Source organism: Rhinopithecus roxellana, chromosome 5, assembly GCF_007565055.1.
Source record: "Rhinopithecus roxellana isolate Shanxi Qingling chromosome 5, ASM756505v1, whole genome shotgun sequence".
NCBI lineage: Eukaryota > Metazoa > Chordata > Mammalia > Primates > Cercopithecidae > Rhinopithecus > Rhinopithecus roxellana.
Window position 1 is genome coordinate 66,681,057 of NC_044553.1, and position 19,738 is coordinate 66,700,794.

Sequence of the window (19,738 nt, forward strand, 5' to 3'; positions counted from 1 at the left end):
TGACTCTGTTCTGTTCTATTAATCTGTATGTCTTTGTTGATGCCAAAACCATATAGTCTTGATAACTGTAGTTTTATAGTCCTGAGATCATGGGTTCTTTACATTCTCATGTAAATTTTGGAATCAACTTGTCCATTTCTATAAAAATCTAGGTGGGATTAAAACAGTGTTCAGCTAGATTGCTTTCCTTTCTTTTAAAAATAAAATCTGATAATCTCTTTTAATTAGAAAGTTTAGCTATTTACATCCATTATGATGACAGTATGTATTGATTTTGTTTGTGCTTTCTGTTTTACTTTTTCTGTACTCTTTTTTTTTTTTTTTTAACTCCTTTTGAGGGGATTGACATTTTTCCTCTTTTTCCCCTCTCTGTTGGTTTGGAATTTACATGTCTACTTTCTGTTCTCTTAGTGGTTACTCTTGAATTTTTACAGTGAATAATTCCATTATTCAATATCAACTAGCCTCCCAAACAATACAGAAATCATAGAGCATTTTGGCTCTCATTACGTCCCTCTTGACTTGTATGCTATTTGTTGTAATACAGTTCCTTTTTTAAATCTACCCACATTATTATTTTATATGGACTATGCTTGTTTTAATTTATCTACAGGTTTGCCAGATTGTGGCCCACCGTTTCTTCTTCTCAAACCTACATTCTGAGATTCTTTCATTCTTCTTGAAATCCTGTGTATTCTAGATGTGCCTTTGATGAAGGTCTCTTAATGGTGAACAATCTCCATTTTTTTTAATTTGGCAATCTTTTATCTATCTTGTTCTCATTTTAGTAATATAATTTTATTTAATACACAATTCAAAGTTGGCAGTTACCTTTTTTCCGCAACATTTAAAGATACAATCCTACTTTTTCATGTTATTGTTGAAAAATGTATTGTCTAATTGTCTTTTCTTTTAGGGCTTCTGTCTTTTCTTACTATAATTTTGGTATTTTAGAGTTTCATAAAAATATGCTTTTTAATAAAATCCTGCTGGCTGATTGTGTTTATTGTGTCTGGATTTATAGCCTTCATCAGTTCTGGAGAATTCTCAACCATTTTCAATGATTGCTTCTTCATTTTCTCGTTGCTCTTCCTAGGATTTCCAAATTTTTCCAAGGCTAGACCTCAGTGTGTCCTCCATTTCTCTCTCTCTTTTTTAAATTGTGGTAAAGTATACATAACAAAATTTACCATTTTCACCATTTAAGTGTACAGTTCAATAACGTTAAATACATTTACATTGTTATGCAACTGTCACCACCATCCATCTCCAGAACTTTTCGTCTTCCCAAACTGAAACTGAGTACCCATTAAACAGTAGCTCCCTGTTTCCTTTTCCCCCTAGTTCCTGGCAACCACATTCTGTTTCTGTCTGTATGAGTTCACTACTCTAGGTTCCCCATATAAGTGGAAACATACAATATCTGTCTTTTTGTGACTGGCTTCTTTCACTTAGCATAATGTCCTCAAGATTTGTCCAAGTAGTAGCATGTATCATAATTTCTTTCCTTTTTAAGGCTGATTAATATCCCATTGTGTGTGTGTGTGTGTGTGTGTGTGTGTGTGTGTGTGTGTGTGTGTGTATGTATATATATTACATTTTGTTTATCTGGTCATCCATTGATGAACACTGGAGTTGCTTCCACCTTTTGGCTGTTACGAATAATGCTGTTATGAACATAAGTGTATATATATCTGTTCAAATCCCCGCTCAAATGTAGAAGTCTTATGTTTGACTTCCCACCTGCTCTTAGAACTGGTTGAAGAATTTGCCCTCAAGCCACCTCACCTTTCATAGGTTTCCTTACTCCTCACTGTTCTAGTTTCTCCTCTATGTGTTGATTTATGGTTCTTAGATATTTTACTTGCTTTTCACCAAGCCCAGAAATATTTTTCCTTTCTAGCCCAAAATAAAATTTAGGGAACATTTTTTATAATGATAAATGTGTATTGTTTAAATGCATATGCTTTTGATCAATTTAATTCTCAAGATATTTTGAGTATTAAACACTAATAGCATTCAGTGGGTGAGTGATGGGGAACGGCCTGAATCTTTTAACCTCCTGTGTTCAGTTAGTTATTTTTCAAAGAAAGATAAATGATTAGTATAAAACTTTTTTTTTTACTACATAAGCTAAATAATGATCCTTTAGTTAATTGAGTACCTACCAGTTGTAAAATACTTTCGATAATTATATAATGTATCAGAGTGTAGGTGTAAAATTGTCTTAGATTTTCCTTTGACTCTCTTGCTGTAGTTACTGAATTAAGTAAATTCAGTTAAAAACACTGTAACATCCACCATAGTTTTACCAGGAATGATGTGCCAATGAATGTCTAACAAAAATAGTCTCCATTTCAAGTAGTTCTTATGTATTACCTTCCTTTGCATATTCAAATTCTTGTAATAACTACCATAGGAAAGGAATGTTACAAGTGAAAGTTAACTAATAGTACAAATAAGGAGCAAAGATATTTTGCAGATATGAGTTTGCAGTTGACTCAGATTTTTTAAAACTTTTCCATATTAGTCCACATCTCTGTTAGTTACAAATGATACCATGAATTAAATATCAAGATCTGCCATGAAAAGCATAGATGAAGAGAGAAAATGTGAAAGATAGGGAGTAGGGATTAGAAAAGGGGGGAAGGGGTTCTGAAACTGTAGATGAAAAGATATACTGGAGTAAAGTTATTGATTTGTAACTTGACACATTTTACAAATATGTGAAAGGAGAGGGTATGTAGATATATATAATAAAGATAATATATAAAGATGCCAAGAGCTTTTGTGACCTAAAATATATTATGAGACATTCAGAAAAGGTTCATTGACAGAAGAAGAAGAAATATGTATCTTAGAAGATAATGTATGTATGTGTTTTAATCAAACAACTCTCCCCACCCCCAACAGCTATGCATCTCTGAATTGTTTATATATTATCACAAGCGGCACATACTCTTTTCACAAAAAGCTGCGAATTTTGTTTACTTACCAATTACATTTTCTCATGTTATTGATTTTTTTAGATTATAGATTACAATGACCCGTAAGATAACTACTTCATTAACTTATTGTGCTTGGGAATGTTTTCAGAGTATACTACTTAATTTCTAATTATTCGTATAACTGCTTTTATTGCAGTAAAGTGTGTTGAAATTTTCATGTGCCTTTCTTTAAGAGTTTCTTAAATAACATGGAAAATATGATATTATGTGTCCTCTAATTTTGAATTTTAATGAGACTGCAATTTTAGTATTAAACATCAATATTTTAAGTAACTGGGTTAAAAATAAATTATGAAAATAAAGAATATACAATGTGTGTATTAGTAGCTTAATTAATGAAATCAGGCTAATTTTTGCAATGAATAATTACATAGTCACATGTAACTAAACATTTTCTTTTTGCATTATTAGAGGAATGCAATACAAATGAATTTTTCTTAATTTCTGTTTCTCAGAAAATTTTAAGAGCTTGCATTGAACAAGTGAAAAAGTATCCAGAATTCTATACTCTCCACGAGGTCACCAGCTTAATGGGATTCTTCCCATTCAGAGTAGAGATGGGATTAAAGTTAGAAAAAACTCTTCTTGCATTGGTAAGATTTATCATCAGAGGATATAAGCTTTTTTTTTGTCCAAAATATCACATATATACGTGTGTGTGTGTGTGTATATATATTTATTTATTTATTTTGTTTTGTTTTGTTTTTGGGAGACAGAGTCTCACTCTTGTCACTTGGCGTGTAATGGCATGATTTCAGCTCATTGCAACCTCCATCTCCCAGGTTCAAGTGATTCTCCTGCCTCAGCCTCCCAAGTAGCTGGAATTACAGGTGCCCACCACCATGCCTGGCTAATTTTTCTATATTTAGTAGGAAATGGGGATTTCACCATGTTGGCCAGACTGGTCTCGAACTCCTGACCTCAAGTGATCCACCCACCTCAGCCTCCCAAAGTGCTGGGATTACAGGAGTGAGCCACTGCACCTGGCCCATGTATACTTTATATAGACATTATATTTAAATTTTAAGCAATAATTAGGTGATTTTAAAAGTATATAATACCAATCTGTTTCCCTTTGTTTTTATTCTATGGATACAAATACTTGATGTTTTTAAAAATGCCACCACTTTGTTCCTTGATTTTCTTTTTTTTACCACCCATCTGAATGCCCCTGAATACAAGCAGAAAGCCCCTTTTTTTATGGGATTTTATTTACAAACATATTGGAAGTAAGTGTGTGGAGAGGATATTTTGGAGTTTCTACTGTCCCCTGTTATGATTTGTGTCCCCTAAAAGGAGAAGATAGACTTTTTTTTTTTTTTTTTTTCTTTTTTTGAGATGGAGTCTCGCTGTGTCGCCCGGACTGGAGTGCAGTGGCCAGATCTCAGCTCACTTCAAGCTCCGCCTCCCGGGTTTATGCCATTCTCCTGCCTCAGCCTCCCCAGTAGCTGGGACTACAGGCACCCGCCACCTCGCCCGGCTAGTTTGTTGTATTTTTTTTTTTTTTTTTTTTTTTTTTGAGACGGAGTCTGGCTCTGTCTCCCAGGCTGGAGTGCAGTGGCCGGATCTCAGCTCACTGCCAGCTCCGCCTCCTGGGTTTATACCATTCTCCTGCCTCAGCCTCCGGAGTAGCTGGGACTACAGGCGCCCTCCACCTCGCCCGGCTAGTTTTTTGTATTTTTTTTTTTGGTAGAGACGGGGTTTCACCTTGTTAGCCAGGATGGTCTCGATCTCCTGACCTCGTGATCCGCCCGTCTCGGCCTCCCAAAGTGCTGGGATTACAGGCTTGAGCCACCGCGCCCGGCCGTTTGTTGTATTTTTTTAGTAGAGATGGGGTTTCACCGGGTTAGCCAGGATGGTCTCGATCTCCTGACCTCGTGATCCGCCCGTCTCGGCCTCCCAAAGTGCTGGGATTACAGGCTTGAGCCACCGCGCCCGGTGAGAAGATAGACTTTAAAGTGGCAGGAAAAATTCTATGAAACTGACCTGGCATGATGGCTCACGCCTATAATTCCAGCACTTTGGGAGGCCGAGACAGGCGGATCACTTGAGGTCAGGAGTTTGAGACCAGCCTGGCCAACATGACAAAACCCCGTTTCTACTAAAAATACAAAAATTAGCTGGGTGTGCTGGCACACACCTGTTATTCCAGCTGTTCAGGAGGCTGAGGTGAGAGAATTGCTTGAACCTAGGAGGCAGAGGTTGCAGTGATCTGAGATCGTACCGCTGCACTCCAGCCTGGGCAACAGAGAGAGACTTAGTCTCAAAAAAAAAGAAAAAACCACAGGTAGTGGTTGTCAAGCAAAAACATTAATGTCTTGGCATAAAGTTTCTAAATCTGATGTTTACATTTAGTAGAATGATAAATTTCAAAATTTCAAGTTAACAATTTCATATGATGAAAGATACTTAGAAAAAATACATTGCGATTTTTGCAATAAAATAATTAATATTTTTCATATTTAGGGCAGTGTAAAATATGTGAAAACAGTATTTCCCTCAATGCCTATGAAATTGCAGCTCTCAAAAGACAATATATCTACCATCGAAACGTCAGAACAAACAGCTGAAGCTATGCATTATGTAAGTACCAAGGCAGCATTGGATCTTCCTAAATAATCTTTTATATCTCACAAAATATATCTAACCCGATTGTCCTAAAGTCTCCTTTCTGACTTTTCTTGTTCTTTACTTTATTGAAGAAATTTTCAATAAGTATAACCAAGTAACAAATTACTTGTTGTTTTTCAGGATATTAGTAAAGATCCAAATGCAGAGAAGCTTGTTTCCAGATACCACCCTCAGATAGCTCTAACTAGTCAATCATTATTTACTTTATTAAATAATCATGGACCAACGTACAAGGAACAGTGGGAAATTCCAGTGTTTATTCAAGTAATACCTGTTGCAGGTTTGTGATTTGCTATGTCAAATAATGCTGTCAAAAAAGAGAGGTTGGACAGTGTGTTCTCACTCATAAATAGGAGTTGAACAATGAGAACACATAGACACAGGGAGGGAAACAACACACACCGGGGCCTTTCGAGGGGTGGGGGGCAAGGGGAGGGAGAGCATTAGGACAAATACCTAATTCGTGCGTGGCTTAAAACCTAGGTGACAGGTTGGTAGGTACAGCAAACCACCATGGTACATGTATACGTATGTAACAAACCTGCACATTCTCCACACATATCCCCGAACTTAAAGTAAAATTTAAAAAGAGAAAAAAAAAAAGAGGTTGGAAGCATTTCATTTCAGCTGTCTAAATATAGGTGGTCAGTTGTCAGATATCAAAGCACTGATTTAAGGAGGATGTAAGTTTGACACTTACATTCAGTAAAATTTTTTATGTATAAAGCTACTATAGGCTCAGCACCACTAAATGAATTAATTAGGTCTGTAGCACCTGTAGTCATATTTAAGGGTGAGAGTCACAAAATGATGGCATAGGGTGGCCAAGAAATACATGAAATGGTCAGGTTCTGTTTTTCACGGAAATGAAAGGAATGTAGTACTTTAGTAGACAACCTCAAATGGGTGAATTTCCATGACTTATTTACTTGTCTGTTACTGGAATTTGGAATTACAGTAAGTCTGTACATATAAGCATAGGGTAGTCTTTCTTTCGACAATAAAATTTTTGCATATTCCTGTATATAAGAAATTATTTCCCTCCTGTATTGATTCATATTTAATTTTTTATTTTTTAAATATCTTTCAGAATTAATATACGTTACAGCATAAATATAATAAGTGAAAGATTATGTCTATTGAAACAAAACTACAAATTAGAGTTAAATGTAATATATTCTCTGTGGTAAATATTTCATCATTTTTTGCAAGTTCCTATAAGAAACTGAGTAATAATGACAGTAAGAATATAACAGTAAAAACCAGAAATCCTTTTTAAACATTGTTAGAAAGACATTTTTCTCCTGCCAGTTGGATTTTCTTGCCCTTAGATTTCTAAAGGACTTTAATATCTTCTAGTCTAAGGGTAGCAAATATATGGGACATGTGCTGCCATTCTCCTGTGTCTCTTTGTTTGGTGATCCTTATGTCATACATCTTGTTTTTAAAAAATATATCATGATTAGATACTAATCACCTCTTTCTTTGGTTTCTGTTTTAAGGTTCAAAACCAGTTAAAGTAATATATATTAATTCACCACTTCCCCAAAAGAAAATGACTATGAGAGAGAGAAATCAAGTCTTTCATGAAGTTCCATTAAAATTTATGATGTCCAAAAACACATCTGTTCCAGTCTCTGCAGTCTTTATGGACAAACCTGAAGAGTTTATATCTGAAATGGATGTATGTAATGTTTTTTTTTTCCCCTAAGGGGAATGTACTTGTTTGTTCTTTTGAAGCATAAAGTTTTATTGCAAATCCCTAAACCTAGTAGTTAAAAATACAGGCTTTAGATTCAAACTTAAATTGAATTTCAAGTCTAGGTAGACTTTAGGCAACTAACTTCACCTCCCTCAGCCTCAGTTTTCTCTTTTCATACATGAAAGCAAGTAGTACCTACTTAACAAGGTTATTATGAGGGTTAAGTTTGATAATTTACGTTGAAGGGTGAGCACAGTTTTTAGTTATGTATGTAGTGAAAACTCATTGATGGTGGTGGTTAATGTGAGGTTTTGTTTAATTGGTCTCATTCGTATTTAAGAGTTTTATTTTTTTGAGATGGAACCTCGCTCTGTCACCCAGGCTGGAGTGCAGTGGTGCAATCTCTGCTAGCTGCAACCTCTGCCTCCTGGGTTCAAGCGATGCTCCTGCCTCAGACTCCCGAGTAGCTGAGATTACAGGTGTGCACCACCATACCCGGCTAATTTTTTTGTATTTTTAGTAGAGACGAGATTTCACCATGTTGGCCGGGCTGGTCTCAAACTCCTGACCTCAGGTGATCCACCCGCCTCAGCCACCCAAAGTGGTGGGATTATGGGTGTGAACCACTGCACCTGACCCATATCTAAGTTTTTAAGTGTGAAAAGGAACAGATGAGTTTAATTTTTAAGTGTGATGAGTACAGATGAGTTTAATTTTTAAGTGTGAAAAGTACAGAAAGTATTTGGCCAGATTGTTAATCTTCAGTATACTTAGTAGCTGTGTGACCTTGGGCAGATTACATAATATCTCTGCGTCTAGTTTGCTTATCTGTAAAATGGGCATCATGATATTACCTAACTCTTAGGATTGTTCAGGTTTAAATGAATTTATACATGCAAAGCATTTAGAGTAACACTTGGCACTCTGTAAATATTAGCTTTTATTATTCTGTATTTTAAAATATTTTTCCATGATTTTTAAATACATTGTTTATAGAGAACTTGATTCATTCATTCCATAAGTTTTTATTGAGCAGATACTATTCTATGGAAGCAGCAGTGAATAAAAACAAAACCTATTTTCCCTCAGACCTTAAATAAGTGGTAGAGGGCCCAAATACAGTAAAAAAGCAGGTAGTGGTAAATGCTATGGAGAAAAATAGAGTAGGCTAAGGGGAAATAGAGATATGGGTGGGGAGGGGGTCATTTTATATTCATGATTAAGAATCATGAATCACATTTTCTGAGGACAGGATATGTGAACAGAGACTTGAGTAAAATGAGGAAGCAAACAAAATTTTAAAATAAAATATAGAAATGTTTTTATTGTACTTAAGAGCTCATACAATTTTAAGGATATTGGCCTTTTGGTTTTTATATGTGTTTATGTTTTTCTCTTTGCCATTTGCCTTTTTGTATTTTTATGATACACATGTCATAAAGCACTTTTGACTTTTGTTTTCTTCTTACACATTTTACTTTTAAAACTCTGCCTACAACTTATATTGAGGTGAATGTCAGGCAGTAACAAGAAGAAACATGAGGTAGAAGAAAGATAAAAATTGACAATGACTTCTTTCAACAATGGTAGGCCTTGGCCGGGCGCAGTGGCTCAAGCCAGTAATCCCAGCACTTTGGGAGGCCGAGACGGGCGGATCACGAGGTCAGGAGATCGAGACCATCCTGGCTAACACGGTGAAACCCCATCTCTACTAAAAAATACAAAAAACTAGCCAGGCGAGGTGGCGGGCGCCTGTAGTTCCAGCTACTTGGGAGGGTGAGGCAGGAGAATGGCGTAAACCCAGGAGGCGGAGCTTGCAGCAAGCTGAGATCTGGCCACTGCACCCCAGCTTGGGCGACAGAGCCAGACTCCGTCTCAAAAAAAAAAAAAACAATGGTAGGCCAGGTAATTTGGACCCTTCTTTTGTTGATGACATCTAAAAAAGCTGGACAGATATTAAAATGTCTTTCTTAAAAGCATCAAAAAGCTAACAAGATAGTGAGGAATTACAGGGCTGAGGTACTGAAGAAGATAGGATTCCTAGAAGGTCAGCCTGTTACTTAGGGTCATTTTTGGCTTGGATTATATTTGCCAGTTCTAAAGAGGCAACGAAGAAAATGAACTGTGCTTTTGGCAGCATCATAAGACTAGAGGGATAAAAGGAAAAGTTCAGTTTTCCACCAAGGGCCTGGACCCCAAAGGGGCTGCATCTCTGGAGTCAGGGTGAACCAGAAGTAAATGAGCCTTCTCTGAGATTGTAGCCTGAGTTTTCAGGCCCTGAACTTGGAGTAAAATGCTTTTTCTGCATTACAGGTGTCTTCAGACACCTAGGAAAGTAAGTAAAAATGAGAGGAGGATAACGCATTTTTTTGTAGCCTCAAATTATTATACTTCTTAATGTCTATTAGCCTAATTTTTGTTGCTAAGTATTCTGTAATTATTTTGATTTGTGTAGTCCAACCATTTGGAATGTTTTTAAATTTCCAAGTGCTTGAGTTTATTGTTTGTTAACATTTTTCTTAATGATACCTAATTTTATTTCCTTCTGAACATAGAATAAGACTTTATCAGATTCTGCTTTGGTCTATATTGAGATTTTCTTTGTATATTAATTTATAGTCCATTTTTTGAAATGCCCTTTGGATTCTTGGGGGAAGGGAAAAAGTTTATCTTTGTAATCTGTTTACATATATATTTTCAATCTTTCGTATATATTCTCATTATTTAATATTATTCATACCTTCTGTATTTTTATTTTTTACTTAGAGACAGTATCTCATTGACCTAGTATAATTGTGTTTCTGTCAACTTTTTCTTTTATTTTTCAGTTTGTGTAATAAAAATTTATGACCACTATCTGTTTATCATGGATTTTCTCTTTTTTCAAACTAGCATTTCTCTCTTTTCTATCTAACGCTTTTTGCCTTGAATTCTGCTTTGTCTAACACACTGCTGTTCTTCCTCTTTTTATCTCTTGATGGCATCTGTAGTTGTTTTGTTTTTAACCTTTTTGTGTAGGAATGCCTCACATAAGCAGCATATAGTTTAATTTTTTACTGAATTTGGTAGTCTTTTAGTAGGAATTACCATTCACTAGCTACCATTTACTGAGAGGTTACTTACTATGTGACAGGCACTATGCCAAGAGATTTTTCTATATATAATTTCTCACTTAATCTTTAGAACAAATCCAAGAAGATGCCCCTGCTATACCTGTTTTAGAGATGAGGCAGCTGAGGTTCAGCGAGGTTAAGTAACTTACATGAGTTGATCTTTCTTACTCAATACTGATGACTGTTAGAACCTTTCTCTTAAATCCTGCACTGTAAGGCTAGTGGATGTACATAACCAATTACCAAATTTCTATGGTATTTAAGGTGCTCTGTCAAATTGAAGAGAGATCTTCTGGTACTTGTCTCCTTGTAGAGGGGACAGTGTATTCCTGTATAAGTTAAAGCTGTGTGTAGCTTTTCCATTACCAAAACAGCACATGAAAAACAACATTTTTGACTTCATGTCTCAGACTATAATAAACCACCTTCTGTCCATTTCTGCCCCATCTTTTATTGCTGAGAGTTGTTTTTCCTGAGTAGTTGTGGAAAGAAAGTCACTGGTTGATACTAAGCATGCACCAGAAGCTGGCGACACTTCTCTGGCCACATTAGAAAGCAGCGCCCTCACAATGGCAGAGGGACTTTCCTCCTGGTCAGCTAAAACCAAATGTCTCTCCAAGAGTCTATAGAGTAGACATAAATGAAAATCTACCTCCCGTTTGGCTCTACATTTCTTTTTTGTGGTCTTGTCTTTTTTTTTTTTTTTTTTTTGATTAGTTGAAATTCCTCTTGAGATGTGGTAGTTCGTAAATGTTCCATTTCTTGTGCTATTACAACTTGGCAAATTTGCCTGTTATCATGAACATTTCAATGGGAAGATAAGGTTAATAATAGTTGGTAGTAGTTTGTTGTCATCTTAAGCAAGAACCTTTTACAACCGTTAGACTTTTCTTTCTACTTTAAAAGAGCGTGAAGTATGTATGAGAGGGATAGGGACATTAAGAGATAGGTAGGGTGGCTTGAAATTTTTACTAATACTTTACCAATTTATTTACTTCAGATGTCCTGTGAAGTCAATGAGTGCCGAAAAATTGAGAGTCTTGAAAACTTGTATCTGGATTTTGATGATGATGTCACAGAACTTGAAACTTTTGGAGTAACCACCACCAAAGCATCAAAGTCACCAAGTCCAGCCAGTACTTCCACAGTACCTAAAATGACAGATGCTCCTACAGCCCCCAAAGCAGGAACTACAACTGTGGCACCAAGTGCACCAGACATTTCTGCTAATTCTAGAAGTTTATCTCAGATTCTCATGGAACAATTGCAAAAGGAGAAACAGCTGGTCACTGGTATGGATGGTGGCCCTGAGGAGTGCAAAAATAAAGATGATCAGGGATTTGAATCATGTGAAAAGGTATCAAATTCTGACAAGCCTTTGATGCAAGATAGTGACTTGAAAACATCTGATGCCTTACAGTTAGAAAATTCTCAGGAAATTGAAACTTCTAATAAAAATGATATGACTGTACATATGGTACATGCTGATGGTGAAAGACCTAATGTTCTGGAAAACCTAGACAGCTCAAAGGAAAAGACTGTTCGATCAGAAGCGGCTAAGACTGAAGATACAGTTCTCTGCAGCAGTGATACAGATGAGGAGTGTTTAATCATTGATACAGAGTATAAAAATAATAGTGATGGAAAGACAGCTGCTGTGGGTTCTAACTTAAGTTCTAGACCAGCTAGTCCAAATTCTTTAGGACAGGCTTCTGTAGGAAACCAGACTAATACTGCTTGTAGTCCAGAAGAGTCATGTGTTTTAAAAAAACCTATCAAACGAGTATATAAAAAATTTGATCCAGTTGGAGAGATTTTAAAAATGCAGGATGAGCTCTTAAAGCCAATTTCCAGAAAAGTACCTGAATTGCCCTTAATGAATTTAGAAAATTCTAAACAGGCTTCTGTTTCTGAGCAATTGTCTGGTCCTTCAGACTCCTCTAGTTGGCCGAAATCTGGATGGCCTTCTGCATTTCAGAAGCCAAAAGGACGTAAGTAAATATTTACGAAGAGCTTACAGCATTTTACTTGTTCTTTTTCCTTAGGTTTTTCTCCCTCATTCCTTTACTTTGTTACAACCTGTTTTGTAATTGTCATATAGTCATTGATATTTCATTTTTTCAGTCTGTTGATCAGTATTTCAGCTTCCAAAATGTCCTCTCTAGATATGTATACAAAGGCGTATGGGTCTTGTGACTTGTGTTTATGTAACATGTACAGTGACTGCTAAGCTACAGTAAAGTGATTTGTCAAACTGATGAAGGGTAAGTGCGTCCAGAATAATCATAAACATTGATTGATTTAAAAATTATTTATAATTGGTGTTGGACTGCAGTTTTATACTTTTTGGTTTTGTGAAATAAAGCAGCTCCTCAGCTCTGCCTAGATGAGGAATAGCATTACTTTTTAAACTCTTTTTCTTTTCTCACATTGTATGTTGTCTCACGAATTTATACTTTGCCTAGAGTTAGTGAAGGTTAAAAGAAGAAGAACCTTAAAGCTAGGATTTCAGCTCTTACTGCAGTTCCAGTAAAAGTAAACAGAAATGGTAATAGTGTGAGGGTCCATTAGGCAGAGAAGTAGAAAATTAAAGATGATAGAAGTTTAAAAATAGGTAATTGAATTGTTATATCCTTGATTATGCTGGGTGAAGAGCTAATGTATTTTAAAAATAAGAAATACTATTTTTAAAGGTTTGCCGTATGAACTTCAGGACTATGTTGAAGATACATCGGAATACCTAGCTCCTCAGGAAGGAAATTTTGTGTATAAGTTATTTAGCCTGCAAGACCTGTTGTTACTCGTACGCTGCAGTGTCCAGAGGATAGAGACAAGACCACGTTCTAAAAAACGGAAGAAAATCAGAAGAGTAAGTTGTTCTTTACGGAGTTAGAATGTGATCACGTAAATAATCAACAGATACTTAACATGCCATTTTAATAGTATCTTCAGGTTGAATTTTGTTTATTGTTTGTTTCTTTTTTTACTAAAATACTGAGATCAATTTTAATAAGGGAAAGTGTTTCTATATAGTAGTCATAAATGCCAGTAACATTCATGCTTGGAATATGCAAATTGAGCAGCCCTAATCCAAAATTCAAAATGCTCCAAAGTTTGAAAGCTTTTGAGCTCCGACATGGTATCACAAGTGGAAAATTCCACCACACGTGACCTCATATGATGGGTCACAGTCCAAAATCCAGTCAAAACTTGGTTTCATTTGTAAAATTATATAAAATATTGTATTAAATTACCCTCAGGCTCTATGTATATGGTAGGTGTGAAACATAAATGAGTTTTGTGTTTAGACTTGAGTCCTGTCCCCAAGATATCTCGTTATGTATATGTAAATATTCCAAAATCTGAAACACTTCTGGTCCCAAGCATTTCAGATAAGGGATACTCCACCTGTATAACAACTTTATAAAAAACTGCATCATCATAGATTACATCTAGATTGGCACATATATTCCTGTTTTCTCTGGGAATTTGGATTTCCGTTATTACATGTGAACTCGAGCTCTTTTCTGTCTTACTTTGGGGCTCTTGTTGACTTACTTTAGAAGTCCAAGTAGTACTTTTGAAAGATGGCCTTTCACACACATTTAAGGTCTTTTCAGGATTGTTAGAAGACCAAATCTCTTCCTTTCTTTTTCTCCCTGTTGTTTCTTTTGGGTTTGATATAAATATTTTCCTCAGGAAAAAAATGTATTGCTGCAATTTGAGTAAATACTTCTTTTAATAATTTTTCATATTTGAAATTCTCTTTCAGATTAGTTTGCATTTTTTTGTGTATAACTGCTGAATTCTGATAAAGGGAATCTTCCATATTATAACTGAGTATGTAATATTAAAGTGTGTTTCCTTTAATTTTTCTTGAGGATTTTTTCTGTTGTATATATTTGTCACAGTACACATTTAAAAAAACAAGTTTTGGTGTCTCTGTCTCTTGTTATCTAACTTACTACCCAATAAGAATCATCACTGACCACTTTGAATGTCAGTGTGTTTTGAGGTAGGGATCAGGTGAATCCAGACTAGTGATGTTCTAGTACTGATCCTTGTGGAGTACTTCCTGACTACTGTATCATATTAAAGAATAACTGGGCTGGGCGGGGTACCTCATGCCTGTAATCCCAGCACTTTGGGAGGCTGAGGTGGGTGGATCACGAGATCAGGAGATCAAGACCATCCTGACTAACATAGTGAAACCCCGTCTCTACTAAAAATACAAAAAAATTAGCCAGGCGTGGTGGCAGGCGCCTGTAGTCTCAGCTACTCCAGAGGCTGAGGCAGGAGAATGGTGTGAACCCGGTAGGCGGAGCTTGCAGTGAGCCGCGATCGCACCACTGCACTCTAGCCTGGGCAACAGAGTGAGACTCCGTCTCAAACAAAAAAAGAGAAAAAAGAAAATGTTGTAAGTAGTACTATTTAAACTAATTAGGTAAAAGTACATCCCCCATTAGTATTTCCTACCTAAAAACCAACTTGCTTAAATAGAGCTTTGAAATACTTCAAGTCTCTTCAATCTCTGCTGTCCAAGAACCTCATCTCTTCTTTGTTTTTCCTCGATTCTTCAATTTAGTTGTCATTTTAGTTTCCAGTATCATTTATGTTTCCTTACCAAAACTCTGCTTAGTAAGAGTTGCACTTTAAAGGAGAATTTAAAACATCAGCCAGTCTAAAGTGATGGGATAAAATAAAGAGGCTAGGCCAGGCACGATGGCTCACAGCCTCTAATCCCAGCTCTTTCGGAGGCCGAGGCAGGTAGATCACCTGAGGCCAGGAGTTCAAGACCAGCCTGGTCCACATGGCGAAACCCCATCTCTTCTAAAAAAATACAAAACTTAGCCGGGTGTGGTGGTGCACCTGTAAACCCGGCTGCTCGGGAGGCTGAGGCAGGAGAATCACTTGAACCCGGGAGGCGGAGGTTGCAGTGAGCTGAGATTGTGCCATTGCACTCCAGCCTCGACAACAAGAGTGAAACTCCATCTCAAAACAAAATAATAATAATAATAAAGCTAAATTGGACCACAAGATAAAACAGGATTTTCTGAGTTCGTTACATGGTTATGAAATCCACACCCAGGAACTTTGGATGATTTCATAATATCTATTACTATCTGTCTCAGTAAACCAAGTATCCTAAGTGCTTTATGTGAAAAATTGGAACAGAACCAAGAAAAGCTTTTACTTGGGGAGCCACTTATCAAGGGAAAAAAATAGTAACTTTTATTTTTATAGTATGAAAATTTTGATTATCCATAAATTTTTACTTCAATTTTGGGATACTAAGCAAAGATGAAATGTTCAGGCCTTTTTTTCCCCTGGCTTCCTGGAGATGGCAGTAGAATACATACAGAAATTAAAACTGGTTTTAGGACTTGGTTTTATAGATAGAGTAGTTTATCAAAGAAAATCTCCCAAAGTATTTGCTTTTCAGAAATAATACATTTTTAAATTTTAAAAAATATGTGAAATTAACTCTGTTACCCATTTCTGATCCAGAAATGTGATCCTTTTTCTCAGTCAACTTTTTTCTTAACTCTGCTATAAACTAGCTATGTGTCCTTGAGGAAATTTCATTCATTCTTTTTTTAAGAGACAAGAGTCTTGCTCTGTTGCCCAGGCAGGAGTGCAGTAGCACAATCATAGCTTACTGCTTCCTTGAACTTCTGGGCTCAAATGATCCTCCCACCTCAGCCTGCTGAGTAACTAGGACTGTAGGCATGTGCCACATGCCCAGCTAATTTTTTTTTTTTTTAAATTTTTTATAGAGTCAGGGTCTTGCGAGTTTTCCAGGCTAATCCTGAACTCCTGGCCTTAAGTAATCTTCCCACCTCAGCCTCCCAAAATGCTGGGATTACAGACTTGAGCCACCATACCCAGCCTGAGCAAATTTCTTTATCTCGACCTTGTATTTGCTCTAAAGTTATAAGAGACTAAATCACATGCAGATAACCATTTGCTAGATTATATAGTAAAATGCTTTTAATGATAAAATTATCCTAATCCCATTTAATTTTGTTTTTAACTGAGAAGACACGCTGGAGGCCTTACCTACTGAAAATATGGTCCCTGGAACAATAGCTTGTTATTAATGCAAAACCTTGGACTCTACCCCAGATTCTACATTTTAACAAGATCTCCAGATTTCTCACATGCACATAGTTCAGGGGCAATCGCATGAAACTGCACTTACAGTTGATAACAAAAATATTAGTGGATTTGAATTGTTCTTACCACCAGCATTGTGCCAAGCCCACTCTGTCAAGAATTAGGAAATATTGATGAAATATTTTCAAATCTGTAAATGGTAACATCTTAGTATAATTTCAGAAGTACTAATTAGCCTTATCAGTGCAAGTTAAGTACCTTAAATCATCTGTTTCTCTTTCTGCAACTGGAAATAGACTCCTGTTAAGAGTAGAGTTTTCTTTGAAGATATAGCATAAGCACAGTGAATAACATCTATTTCTTTGCTTATGCTCCCTTAGACCAGTAATAGGTACAGCCATTTTACTTATGTAGTGTCCTGACCAGTGAATTTGGATGGATAATTTGTTAGATAGTTCATGTCTGAAATAAAGCCGTTAAATTGAAGATAATGACAAACAGGTTTTAATGTAGGCATTATTGCTCTTTCATTTGTAGAATGAAACAAGCTGCTCAGAGTATTTGAGCCTGAGACAGTGTGACTCATGCTTTAAAGGAGCAAAAATATTCTACCTTTTTATCCTCTTGGGAATGACTAGTAAAAAAGTCAGTCTTTCCCAGCATCTAGCTTTGAGCCTTTGGGCGACTATGTATGATAGGCTCTGTTGCAAGGATTCTGCTGTCATTCACATTCCCTGACAAATCAAACCTTGCCTATGTGGGGAGATATGTCAATTTTGGTCTGAAATGGGAATGGTGAGGAGAGATCTCTTTTATCCATCCAACTTTTGGCACCAGACATTCTTCTATCCATCAGGCTTGAATGTATCCATCTTACAGTGTGAATCCTGCTGTAACTGAAAGGATGAAATAAGATTACCTGAAAGCATTTTGAAAGTAGCAAAGTTGGATAGGCAAATGTATTTATTATTAATAGTAAATTAGTAGTGCTTTGAAAAAGTATAATCTTGCATTGCAGCAATTTCCAGTTTATGTACTACCAAAAGTAGAGTATCAAGCTTGTTATGGAGTTGAAGCTCTGACTGAAAGTGAACTTTGTCGCTTATGGACTGAAAGTTTATTGCATTCCAACAGCTCATTTTATGTTGGTAAGTTATACAAAAGTCTTTGTTCTCCTTTTTAATTTCCTTGTAATTACATACTTGTAAATTCAATTGTGAATACTTCTATTCTGCACTTTTTTACTTTAGTTTTTATTTATGTATGTATTTATTTTTAGACAGAGTTTCACTCTGTTGCCCAGGCTGGAGTGTAGTCATGTGATCATAGCTCACTGTAACCTCAAACTCCTGGCCTCAAGTGATCCTCCTACTGCAGCCTTCCAAGTAGCTGGGGCTGCAGGCATGTGCTACCATGCCCAGCTAATTTTTTTGTTTTTTATTGAGATGGGGTCTCATTATGTTGCCCAGACTAGTCTTAAACTTCTGGCCTCAAGCAATCCTCCTACCTTAGCCTCCAAGAGCTCTGATATTACAGGGATGACCTACCATGCTGACCTATTTTAGAAACACTTATTTAATAGTATAATCAAAAATATACATTTGTTTTCTTAAAAAAGCTTCTTTTAAGGGTACTGTTTAATTGATTAACTATTGATCTATACATTTGTTTTGAAATTTTCTTATAGTGACACTACGTTTAAAACCTCAAATATTTTGATGAAATGACTTTTTCCTTTGTTTTTGTTTTGTTTTTCTGGGGCATGGGGATTAGGCTGGAGTTCAGTTTGCATTGGCTCATTTCATGTACAGTTGACATCCTCACATAATAGATTACTTACTAGTCATTATTGGTAGTATTTCCTCCCACTGGAATGTCCAGTATCGAACATCTCAATGCATCCCATAAATCTCAATCCCTCCTAATCATCTCAGACTGCTCCTCTGTGTAGTCTTTTGCTTTCTTTGATCTCTCAGTGCGGTGTTTTACTTCTCTGTGAATTGTTACTTTGTACTTTATTGTTCTCTCTTAACACCTATCCCTTCTTCCTGTTAGACAATAAACAGCTAAAGGTCAGAGTCTGATAAAATTCTATATTGAGTCTAATAAAATTTTGTATTATAGTGCTTAGCTTGATTGCTTGTATGTAATAAATGCTATGAGGGTGTGTTTCTTAAAGAAAGGTTATTCACTTAAAATGTTTTTCCTGTTTTGGTTAATCAGTATTTTGTTTTCATGTTTTATGAGAGTATTAAGTAGATAATTGATTCTTTCTGCTTAACTCAAAAAAGGAAGTAGCTAAATGCACTAATTGGTGATATGCTGCCTCCCTCCCTTCATACACATACTTGAAGTTTTTGTAGTGATTTTCAGTCTATAACCAGAATTTCAGTGTTCCTCCAAAGACCTCACAATCTCAATGTTAGCTACTTGAATGCAATTTGCCAGCCACATCCATTTTAGGAAAGGACCAAATAAAAACTTATGAGTGAAATTTTGTTTAAAGTACTGACAGAGAATGGAGATTCATGACCAAAAAAAAAAAAATTAAGGTTTCAGTTTTTGAATGTACACTTTAACGTCAACTGTGTGCATTACTTCATCTTAATTATTTTTTAAAATCCTAAGTAATCCTAACTGCTGATTATTCTCTGTGAATCCTATCCTCTTGTGAGCCTTTCATTTCAATGTACTGGGATAGTATTTTTGGCTTCTGTGCCAAGTGTTTGGTGAAAAGCATATATTGTATGGTTGTGGGATTTTGGTTTGTTTGGGGTTTTTTTGGTGGGGTGTAGGTATGGGGGGTGATATGTTTTAAAATACTATTTTAAAAACATCTGAGTTTTTGAGTTTTTTAAAATGTTGTTATAATACCCTTTTAATTTAAGGAAGATGTTCAAGAAAATCACTTGAAGTGCTTTTAAAAGTGGAGATTGCTGGCCCCACCCTGGAGTGTCTGATTCACTAAGTCTGTACTGGGACCTAAGACTTTCTCAGGTGGTACTGATGCTGCTAGTTTAGGGACCACACTTTGAGAATCAATTCTATAGCTTATAGTCTCTTTTTCCAGTAGAATAAACACACTTGTGATTTGTTTGTTTGCTTTGCTTTGCTGTAAACATGTTCCCCACTTTCCCTAGTTGCAGTACTCTTTTTATCTTTTCCCT

The 19,738-nt window shown here is 36.1% G+C and overlaps 1 protein-coding gene across 4 annotated transcripts in view; it reads left to right on the forward strand.

Moving 5' to 3' along the window:
• Positions 1–19,738, forward strand: part of ICE2 (interactor of little elongation complex ELL subunit 2) — a 57,114-nt gene that overhangs the window by 19,543 nt on the left and 17,833 nt on the right. For all 4 annotated transcript variants that reach the window (XM_010374229.2, XM_010374227.2, XM_010374228.2 and 1 more), the window contains 7 exons: positions 3,464–3,601; positions 5,475–5,591; positions 5,760–5,919; positions 7,142–7,323; positions 11,455–12,445; positions 13,148–13,323; positions 17,590–17,719. In XM_010374229.2, coding sequence (XP_010372531.1) covers positions 3,464–3,601; positions 5,475–5,591; positions 5,760–5,919; positions 7,142–7,323; positions 11,455–12,445; positions 13,148–13,323; positions 17,590–17,719 — 1,894 coding nt within the window. The remainder of the gene's footprint in view (positions 1–3,463; positions 3,602–5,474; positions 5,592–5,759; positions 5,920–7,141; positions 7,324–11,454; positions 12,446–13,147; positions 13,324–17,589; positions 17,720–19,738) is intronic.